The following is an 11134-nucleotide window of genomic DNA, read 5'->3' as shown; positions in this document are numbered from 1 at the left end:
AGAGGGAATGCGTCTCACGAGATTTCCGCGTGGACGGGAACCGTTCTGTCCGAAAACAACGCGTACACTCTGAGTCGAGGAACTGCAAACAGCACTGAACGGTATTATATCATGCGTAAAAGAGAAACGCTAAGTTATCTTCGCGAACCGTCTATATCTTCGTTTCTTTTTACCACGCACAAGCAGCAGTTCGTGCAAGGTAAAAAAAAAAAAAAAAAAGAAAGGAGAGAGCAAGAGAGATTACACTTAGATCGAACGCAATGTTATAGCCTAAATAACGCGAATTTTGTTTGATTTCGCGATGCAGCAGCACAGGGGCATGGCTCGTGCACAGCCTCGGCGTCTGCAGCCGTTAGCTGTCTCTGCGCGATGCTTGTCGAGGGCGGAACGCCAACGAGAGCTGTGTGGGTGCACGGAGAAGTACCACACATATCTGAATACGCTTAGGGCTCCCCTTATCTCACAGTGGCATGTAGTGCCGCACACTCATTCTGCGGAATTGGCCAAGAATGGGCCCATACCCGGTGGCCCAAGAGTGGCGTATAGCGGTAACATAGGAAAATCAAAGACGCCGTTCAATACCATGCGCTGTGTCATTATGTGGTCTGCCTGCCTTTAGATACCTATGGACCGACAATTATGCATATCGTGACGTATCTTACCAATGAATACCATGACTTCTGTGATTTTTGTACAGACGAGCAGTCACTTATTGACGATGTCTGGCTGAAATTTCGCGCATATATTATGTACTGCATTAGCTGTTTCGTTCTGAAGATAGAAAAGGTGACGAGAAAACACAATCTGTGGATTACGCGCGAAATCATTCACTTAAAGCGTAGAATCAAGAAGGTAAGAAAAGCTTTTAAAAAATCATGCGTGAACTCTGATTATTGCTCGCGTTTAAATTCTCTCACAACTTTATTAAAAGGAAAATTTCGGGCCGCTAAAGAGCACTTCAGTAGCACCACATTAAAACATTTCATCAAGGACTCCTTCCATAAATTTGCCGTAACATACACTCTCAAAACAGCACCCGCGTAACATCCCCTGTGGAAAATAAAGGCACCTCAGATGCTTTTAATCACTAATTTCACTCGGTGTTTACGCGTGATGTCGATGCTGCAGCATATCCCTTTACCTTTGGTTTTGAACAGAGAAAACTAGCTGGCTCTCCAACTATTTCCGAAACTGGTATATTTTCTATGTTATTAAATGTCGACGTAACGAATGCAGTGGCCCTGATGGAATTGCGAACGAATTCTTAAAACGGTATGCAGAACCTATCAGCAAGTACTTGCATCTGATATAGTCAAAATCAATGCGCGAAAGTAGCCTCCCAGCACAAACGCCGGCGCTTTCCTGCGGGGCTCATCTCGTATGTTGACACAGAGGCCGGACGTGCACAGCGTTGACTGAAGCCCGGTGTAGCTGCGGCGAAGCCGTCGGTGCGCGTCCTTCTTTCGCTCCAGCGGTGCTCGCATGTATCGCCGCTGCACGGGCTTTCTGCGAGCTGTAAGCGCTCAATAATAATAATAATAATAATAATAATAATAATAATAATAATAATAATAATAATAATAATAATAATAATAATAATAATAATAATAATAATAATAATAATATCTTTACTGTCATAGGCAGTTGGTGGCGATACCCTCGGCCAACGCTGACAACTCGTTTTTTAACAGATTCCAGATGTGCGGTGGGAACGTGTTGGGGCTGCACTGCAACTGGTTTGCCGATTCTTCAAGCTTCCCCCCTCGCTGCTACTCCTGAATTCCGGGATTCTCGTAAAGCATCGCAGGACCGGTCCATCATTTTGCTACACCAGAACTGGGTTGCTGGTTTCTGGACTGAGCGTCAATCGCTTACTCACCTGGAAACTCTGGCAGAGGGGCACCTACATAATTTGGCCGGACGCCCACGATTCCTTGCAGTTGGCAGCGATACCCTCGGCCAACGCTGACACCTCATTTTTTAATAGGTAGAGTGTTGCGACTCCATTACTTTTTTTTTGTTGGTTGTATATTTTGTTGACTGCAATTTTGGTTGTTGATTGCAGTTTTGTTGCTACATCCTGAATTCAGCATGTCTGGTGATGATGGAAATTGCATTGTGTGTCACAAGCAGCTGCCCACTGACGGAAAGTTAATGCAGTGTTCAAGCTGTAACCTTTCCTATCATTTAGGCTAATCTTGCTCTAGTATTGCCCAAAATACGTTCACCACAACTGGGTTGTCTAAAAGAGAAGCTTGGGTTCGCAATACCTGTAGAATTATAGAGAGCCGGGCTGAATCCACTTCACAGTCTGATATTTCTCATGTGGTGGAAAACGCGATCCCGAATGGGTCACTGGTGGCTCAGTTCAAGGACATAAAAGAGCCTTCTCTGTTTACCATTCCTGACTCAAAAAGTGGACACACTTCTAGGCCTCAAAGAAGACTTTTCCAAATTAACTCAGTCCGTTGACCATCTGGAGAAAACGGTGATATTTATGTCGAATAAGTACGACTCGGTTATCACCCAGACCCGCCGTGGTTGCTTAGTGGCTATGGTGTTGGGCTGCTAAGTACGAGGTCGCGGGATCGAATCCCGGCCACGGCGGTCGCATTTCGATGGGGGCGAAATGCGAAAACACCTGTGTACTTAGGTTTAGGTGCACGTTAAAGAACCCCAGGTGGTCAAAATTTCCGGAGTCCCCCACTACGGCGTGCCTCATCAGGAAGTGGTTTCGGCACGTAAAACCCCATAATTTAATAATACTAAAATGAAATTTTAATTTTAATTAACACCCAGCTAAACGAATTCAAGACTCAAAATGCAAAATACGATTGCCGCTGTCTTCTACAGTGCAAATACCGGCAGAGCAGCTTCAGCGTAGCAGGATCTTCAAAATGACAGTGAGCAGTATAGCCGCAATGCTTATCTGCAAATTCACGGTCCTCTTCAATATCACGAAGACTTGAAGCAGACGTTGGAGCAGCTCGTTGATAAACGGGGATTGGCGGATTTCACCCTATCAGATGTGGTGGCCGTTCATCGCTTACAAGGAAAATGCGACTCGATTCCCATACGCTTCACGTCTGTTACGGCTGAGGAAAGATGGTTCCAGGCTCGTGGAAAGTTGCGGAAGCTCTAAATAAGCTGCCAAAACTATTTTTCAATGAAATCTAACCAAGCAAAATCGAGAATGGTTTTGGCGAGTAAGGACCGCAGCCAAAGAAAAGGGATACAAGTTCACTTGGGTCAAAGCCGGCAAAATGTTCGCAAAGAAAGATGAATCCTCGGCTCTGATTCGAATCCACATGCTAGCAGACGTTGAAAAGATTATCTAACATAATGGCAAGCACCTGCCAAGAGCTTCTTGAATTTCAGTCCTTCTATGATAGCTGCAGTCACAAGTTGAAAGGTGACTTCCTAATTATTGATTTTAACGCTAGAAGCTTACGGAAATAGTGGGACGAATTTAAAATGACTTCACTTCAACACTTCAACACTTAGTTCAACACTAAATGTCACTTCAACACTTAGTTTTGTGGATTTGTTTGTTATTACAGAAATTAACGTCGCAGATACAGGCCTGGATACGTTTGTCCTGCACGGTTATCAAGCGCACTTTGTGACGCGATCACATGGGCGAGGAGGAGGGATTGCTATTTTCGTCAAAAACGTGTATGACGTGTCACACATTGATCTTTCATTCACTTTTGCGGAATGTCCTGCTATCAAAGTGGCTCAGGGGCGGTTCCTGCTATCTGTATTCGCATTTTATCGTCCCCCATCAAATAGTGCCAGATGCTTTTTAACAGAATCGGAAGCCTTTTCACAACGATTCAACCCGGTGGATTTAATATGCCTAGCTGAAGACTTCAACATAAACGCTCTTTGTCACACAAAGGGTGCGGTAGCGGAATACTTATCCCTTTTAGCTTCCCGCGGGATTGAAAATACTATAAACATTTCAACCAGAGAACACCTGGTAAATCCGCATGTAGTCAGTTCATGCATAGACCATATTTTGGTTCGTACTTCAACTTATTCTTTAGATTGATGTGTCATAAAACAAAGTTTGACACATCATTATTTTGTGGCTTGCCACTTTGTGTCGTCAACCCCAATAGCAACACGCGCTTGCGCAGAGGACTTGCCTAGCAACGTTGTCAAGATTTCTTTAATAGACCAGCGTAAGCTGAATGCCATAATCAGGGCATTTGATTGGTCTACATTAATGAACTCAAAGTACGCTTGTCTAGACTGCTTTTGTGAACAAATACAAATATTTGAAAACTTGGCAGAAAAACTGTAACAAGGAAACACCGAAAAATCATAACTGGATAAATGCTAACGTAATTCGCGCTATGGCGGAAAGAGATGCGTTATGGAAACGTTCGAAACGTTCCCCCCAAAATGTAAAACTTCGCGCAGAGTACACAGCAGCTAGAAACAGGGTAGGTGCCCTTATTAGATCGGCAAAACGGCAGTATTTTTTACATCAATTTAATCTAGCCTTGGTCGTTAATAAATCACCTTCGAGGTAAAGCAGACTTGAGATTTGCCATTCATTCCTTGTCGAACGACCCCGCAACAACGGCTAATATATTTAACCGTCATTTTGCTCGTTCGTCTGACGGAGCAGATCAAGGGCATGCGCTAGACTGCAGGCTCCAAAAATATGTATCTGCCTCCGCCTTCCTGCCGAAGTTGTCGGAACTTGATTTGCGTAGGATCATTTTCAGCTTTATACAGAACAAACCACCCGGTCTCGCTGGCCTTTCAGCGCGCATGCTCCAAAGAAACTTTGAAACGCTGTCAGGCATTCTTATTTTTATGCTTAACGTGTTTCTGGACGATTCTTCTATCTCTGAAAGACTAAAAACTGCTTTAGTCAAGCCACGTCAGAAAGGAGGAAAAAAGGGTCTGATTGAAAACTATAGACCTACATCTATTTTGCCTATACTGTCCGAAGTGTTAGGAAACTTTCTCTTGGAAATAATGCTTTCCTTCATTAACAAGTTCTCGATTTTGTCCCCTCATCAGTTTGGTTTTGTCACCGGTAAAGGTACTACCTTGCTTTTAGAATCCTTTTCTGATGAATTTTTTCCGCGTTCGACTAAAATTTGTTAAGCATTGCATTATTCCTAGATGTCAGTAAAGCCGTTGAGACAGTTAACCACGACATTCTGTTGAACAAATTAAATTTATTGGGCTTCCGGGGACCATTTCATGACATCCTTGAAAGTTATCTGTCGAACAGATCACAAACAATAGTATTAGGCAATCACTCTAGCTCTATTTTGCCTATTAAAGCTGGAGTACGTCCCTCAACGGTATATCATAACCCCGTTACTGTTTAATATTTTCACGAATGACCTTGCGTCCACTGTTTCAAAATGCACACTTTTTCAATACGCCGATAACACCGTTCTACTAGCAAAGCATTTATGCTACAAATCGGCAATCAATATGCTACAAAGAGATATCTATAACGTAATTGATTGGTTTTCTAAAAACTTTCTCGTAATCAATATTTCAAAAGCAAAGCTGATTTGTTTCAGAAATCCCTTGAAGATGACGTCGATAGATGAACATATCTATTTGCACAATAAGATTTGTTCGCAATGTAGTTGTACTTCAGTGGAATATGTGCAGTCAATAAACTACATGGGTGTATTTTTTTACTCAAACCTGTCGTGGGAGACGCATTTAGCGTATTTATGTGGTAAACTCCCAAGTGTTGCCTGAGCACTTGATCACTCTAAAAGTATAGTTCCTTCTTAGGTAAAAAAAAAAAAAAAAAATTGTGCACGCTCTTGCGTACGGAATATTAAGGTATGGCATCACAATTTTCGCCTTCTGTTCGGCGCGTTGGAAGAGCCGGGGGGACGCTCTTTTAAAAAAAACATGCTCCAAAGTGTAGGGTATAACTCGCCCTCTACTTTCATCTTGAAACATATTTACCGCCGTAGGTTTTCCTTCGTTCCGCTCGTTGTTTGTTCAAACAGTGGTGTTACGTCATTTCTGGGACTCGGATTTCAAAGTTTAGCATAAACCTGCACCCATGCTCCGTTCGGGCTTGCGTTTCACTGTGCCTTGTTCCGCAACGAGATACGGTGAGGCCGGCGATGTGTGTACGTTCCTAATCTGTTTAACAATCTACCATAGGACATTTTCCAAGCAATTTCGAAAATATGAATGAAAAAGATGATCCGCGCTTTGTAGGTTAAACATGTTCCATATTCACATTAGGTTTGCCTTCTTACCTCATGTAACATTTATGTGGAAATTGTTTCAAAGATATGAATTCTTGCATTTTGTTTGTCTGTTTAGTTTTGTTCGTCTTATATAAGTTTGAACTCTATGTACTGCTCTAATAAATTTGCGCAGCAAAATATAATGTCGCGCGCTTAACGTAACAGCGTTATTTTTCTTTGATATGTGATTGTTTTCCTATTTTAATGTATTGCCTTGCCAAATCTGCAGGGCCATGTCCCACAAGCCCTTGTAGGCTTAGACAGGCGTGATAACTCTGTATATTTGTTGTGGCAATAAAGATATTATTATTATTATTATTATTATTATTATTATTATTATTATTATTATTATTATTATTATTATTATTATTATTATTATTAATTAAACAGGACGCCTTTCAGCCTTTAGATTTTTGTGGCCCCCTAACTTGGGTGTAGGCGACATACAACACCCATTCAGAGTGCCTGGATATCTTCCTGCCTACTTTTACTATTTCACTGAAAAGAGTTGCAGAGGGTTTCAATAACTGAAAAAAACAGCTCTCATATCTGTTTTGTGTTCCGTCATTCTGTAATCCTTTTTTCTGTTTCTCTACTTTTGCTTTGTATTCTCTTCGTGCATACATTTTATGCTCTGTTAAAATCTGTATTCTCGAAATTACTATTTTTTATGTGTGCGCGCGTGTGTATGTGTTTAAGTGTGTGTGTGTGAGCTTGCATTGTTCTTCCTGTGCATTGTTTTGTCGAGTGCGCCAGCACCAAGTCCCTCGAGGTTGTTCCTGAGCGCTTTAATAAATTCCTTTGATTGATGGAGCATTATCGTTATTTACTTGCGTAATAAAGCAAGTACATAACAGACGATACGTGAAGTGTACGAGACGTCATTCCGTGCAAAAAGTGATGTCAGAGTCATTACTTGTTTTGGCGCTGACGTTTATGTCCGTACTCGCTTGTACCCAAGTAAATAATGTCGTGACAAACTGCATGTTCGCCTTACATATGCGTGCAACGACTCATACGCATTCGCATGTGCTCATCGAACACACCTTCAGCACCGATTGTTTCGAACACTCCCCTTTTCCCAATAACTCTGAGAGGATGGAATAGCTTTCTTCAGTATGGTGCCGAATGTGCACCACTGACGCTGTTTTGTGCGATTGAAAGCGAATTACTTAACCCGTGAGATCGTTTTTATCTTCTACCAGTCACTCATTTATAGAACTGCATTTGTACGGTCTTTCTGATATTTTAACCCTCTCTAATATAGGTGCTGTAGTACGTCATTCTGTTTTTCTAGAGTTCTACGATTCAGAATACAGTGTTGATCATGCTGAATCTTTTTTGTATTTTTTTTTTTCATTTCCTCGTTGGTGGCATAATTTTATACCCGCTGAAAATGTCATTTATCATTCTACCTGTTTGCTTTTATTATTTTTAATGGTTTTGACATTGGCCGTAGCTTAATGTACTTAAATGCGCTTGCTATTTCATCACACTTGTCATTAATTGTATTGTTCTTCCTTAGCTTAATTGGTACTTTTAGTAATAATTGTCCTCTATATGTGCATACCTGCTATGACACCTTCGGGATTGGCAGTATATTCAAATAAATAAATACGCATGTCCACTGTGGCTTGTACACCGCAGAGGCGGCAAGAAGAGCTCGCCCGACGTTGTTTTCTGTCACATGTAAAATGCATAAGAGGGCCAATGGAGACAACAGTCAGAGTGGCGGTGCCTTTATTAAAAAGAAAAAAAAAACAACGACTCAACTTCCACTAATTATTGCCCTACGGAAACATTGAAGTCGGGGGCTGCATTATAAAACTGCGGAAGCGCAGGCACAAAGCCAGCCTGTATATGTATACACTGCGATTTCCTATACTTCTCTGATTTCGCCAGAGATTATAGCGTTCCGCTTTGGTATATACTTTTCAAACTTAAGTAGCGATTGCATTGTGTGGCGTATATTTAAGACCACCCTTCTTAAGGCCGTGCATATGCTAGTCTACGGCACAGATTCGTCACGGCGCAGACTGGTCGGGAACGAAGCGATAGCTCACATTTAGGGTCAACTGATGCGCGAACGTGCTCCTCGCATGGACGACGGAACTTGAAAAGCTTAGTCTTACGATGCTGCTTTTCTCGGTAAGCTCACAGACACGCTGCTAGGTTTAGCGGATGACCAGAGTGGCATGTTGTGCGAAAGGAAAAATTAAACCAGCCCCATACACCCGATGGAGCTTCTTTCCAGACGGCGATGAGCGACAAATGCAACAACTTCGTAAACTTACGGTCGCAATCGCCTTGTGCCACCTTCTCGGCTGGGCCTTACTGCCAATTACGCGCAGAAGTCGGGCTACCTCAAGGGAAAGAAACTGGCGCAATCACTTGCTGTCGGGGATTTCATGATATCCGCGCTTGCTTTCTGCAGCGCGTCGAGACGTTCGAGTTTTAGAGGGCACATTTTTTCTGAGGCCTCGTATTCCGGTCTAGATTTCCTTCAATCGGCTCTTGCCGTTGTGTTCGTAAGTGCTTTGGAATTCGGTTGCCCGTTCTTTGTACTCCTGTTCTTTGTAGAAATTTCTAGGAGTCGCGTCTGTACAGGACGCAGCACGGAGCTTTGGTTCTTTGGTGAGTAATCCCAATTCGTGTAACCACTGCCTAGACTTCGTCGGGGTCTACGTGCCATGCCACGACTCTCCACGGGGTCCTATTTAGGGAAGATGACAGAACTTTCGCGGAACGCAAGATTTCGAGACCATCAATTCCAACGTTGACCGTAGTAAGCAATCCGAGGAGCGTTGCGGCAATCCATAGCAAGTGGTCTGTGCAACCACATTGCGACTTCGTGGTAAGCGCTAATTCACGCGAGCGCGCATCTTGGTCTCGCATCACCTTCGTTTTTCCTTTTCGCTCCTTCCCCTGTGTAGGTACAGCCTCCCTGCCTTTATTGCCTTCCCTTGGGCCACAATGAGCGAGACATTCTCGATCACCAGTAGGGCGACACTGGGGGCAGCCTCGGTGCAGGCGCAAAGCGCGCAGGCGGAGCGCCGCCCCGCTGGTGTCCCGACGGTCGCCTCTCGGCCATCGGCGGCTCGCGGTATGCGGCCAGCGGTGGCGGCACGGCGAAGTTCTGGGGAGAGAAGGCGCGGTAGCTGTCGGCGGCAAGCTCCTGCTTCTCTTTCAGCGCCTGGCACTCGAACACATCCTTGCAGCTGTATCCGAAGCCCCGGCCGTAGCGATCTGTGGTGAAGCCGAATCTGTACGGATCCATCCTGCAGTCACACAGAGGGAGAGAGTTGCGCCAACAGTGTAAGGACAGCGGACGACTGGGATTGCTGGTGGTCATTGCAGATATCACAGCGCGGAGCGACGGAGTCAAATTGTAATGGACGCGCGGTGCTTGCGCGTTCTTGTAAACTTATGGGCTTCGTATTCTTATTTTTGAATGTAGTCTCAACACCGGCCCTGCGTATACGTCCTCCCATAGCCGATGCTGAGAGCGACCATCAAGTTCTGCGACAGCCGTGTTTAGTGCTTTTGGACTCAACCTCTTATGCCGTTGTAGCAGATATTTCTGCTGGTAACGCTAAAACGCTACTCGTATATTTACGATTGTTGGGTATATAATTAGGGCTCTTAGGTGTATTAATTGTTTTGTTCTTGCGATCTAAGAAACTTATGGACCCGGGCACCTCCCTCCCTCTTTTCACACGATTTGCCGATCACATGCTATGCTCACCTTGTGCGGTCAATCGTTACGTTCTTTATTTAATGAGCTTTTGTCAGGACCGCGATAAACAGAATTGTATTGCGTGAGTTATGAAATATATGCGGCATCAGACAGATGAGAGCTCAGCCCTATGCTTTTGTATCAATTGAGGCAAATTTACCCAAGTGCTCTTTTGAGGGTTTGGGTACCGCTAGTGAGCTCTGGTGTAATTAACTATGTTGAAATATTTATTTACATTCGTGGCAAGTTGTCCTTCTCATATATGTTTCTCGAAATTCTGTTGTTAAATTGCTTTACGATCAAGGGGAGCTTCTGTATTGTTATGTTAATTCATAGCCAAAAAGTTTCAAAGCCTCTGCGTACGCAACCAGAGCTGTTTCCAAGCAGCCTGCCGTCTTTCTGTGGAACATTCTCCGTTCCGATGTTCCAGAGAACAAGGGAGGCAGTTTACAGAGCCAAGGACCTTGCATCGCTGGGAGTGATGCAGAGGGTTCGTTTCTGGGGTCGCTGACGACTATTATTAACACTCGCGCAGTCGCTCCGAAACTGTTGACAAGGCGGCGTGTGCTGAGAGCGTCACCGTTGTAATGCACTTGCTGTCACTTCATATTGCGTTTCTGTGACAGACTCCTGCTGTACAGTCACTATGAATGAATGAAATGAATTGAGTAATAGTGAATGCATGTTTGAAAGAAGAAGTAATGGACATAAACAGTTGTCATAATAAAGCGCTGAAGACGAAGACGAAGGAACACATACTACTGGGCTGGCGCTACTTCCAACGAACGTTTTATTCCAAACGGTCATGTATTTATGCTCTGCGCATCAGGTACGTCATGCACTCATCATCATACACACAAAGATTGGTATGACTCACATCATACACACGATTGTATGGTCGATCAGTTCAAGTGTGTAGATATCTCGAAAGAAATGTCACCTATTTTTCTTGCAAAAGGAAAGATGGACAGCTGACGCGCTTGTCGCCTGCTTTCTTTATGCATCGCCTGCTTTCCTCGTATGTGTTCCTTCGTCTTCGTTAGCGCTTTATTATGAAAACTGTCAAGATGAACTAACTCACCTAAATCAAGGTATTGTTGTAATGGACATAGGAACGAAGATGTATTACCTCTGGCACCTGGGA

General features: G+C 43.7%; 1 protein-coding gene across 1 annotated transcript in view; it reads right to left on the bottom strand.

Moving 5' to 3' along the window:
* Window positions 1–7977: 7977 nt before the first annotated feature.
* LOC126548280 (uncharacterized) overlaps window positions 7978–11134 on the bottom strand; it is a 67254-nt gene continuing 64097 nt past the window's right edge. The window contains exon 3 of the mRNA XM_050196432.3: window positions 7978–9532. Within this exon, the coding sequence (XP_050052389.2) occupies window positions 9247–9532 (286 nt within the window). The 3' untranslated portion in view covers window positions 7978–9246. The remainder of the gene's footprint in view (window positions 9533–11134) is intronic.

This window comes from Dermacentor andersoni, chromosome 1, assembly GCF_023375885.2.
Source record: "Dermacentor andersoni chromosome 1, qqDerAnde1_hic_scaffold, whole genome shotgun sequence".
NCBI classification, from domain to species: domain Eukaryota; kingdom Metazoa; phylum Arthropoda; class Arachnida; order Ixodida; family Ixodidae; genus Dermacentor; species Dermacentor andersoni.
The sequence above is the reverse complement of the archived record's forward strand: the minus strand, read 5'-3'. Positions and strand labels throughout refer to the sequence as shown.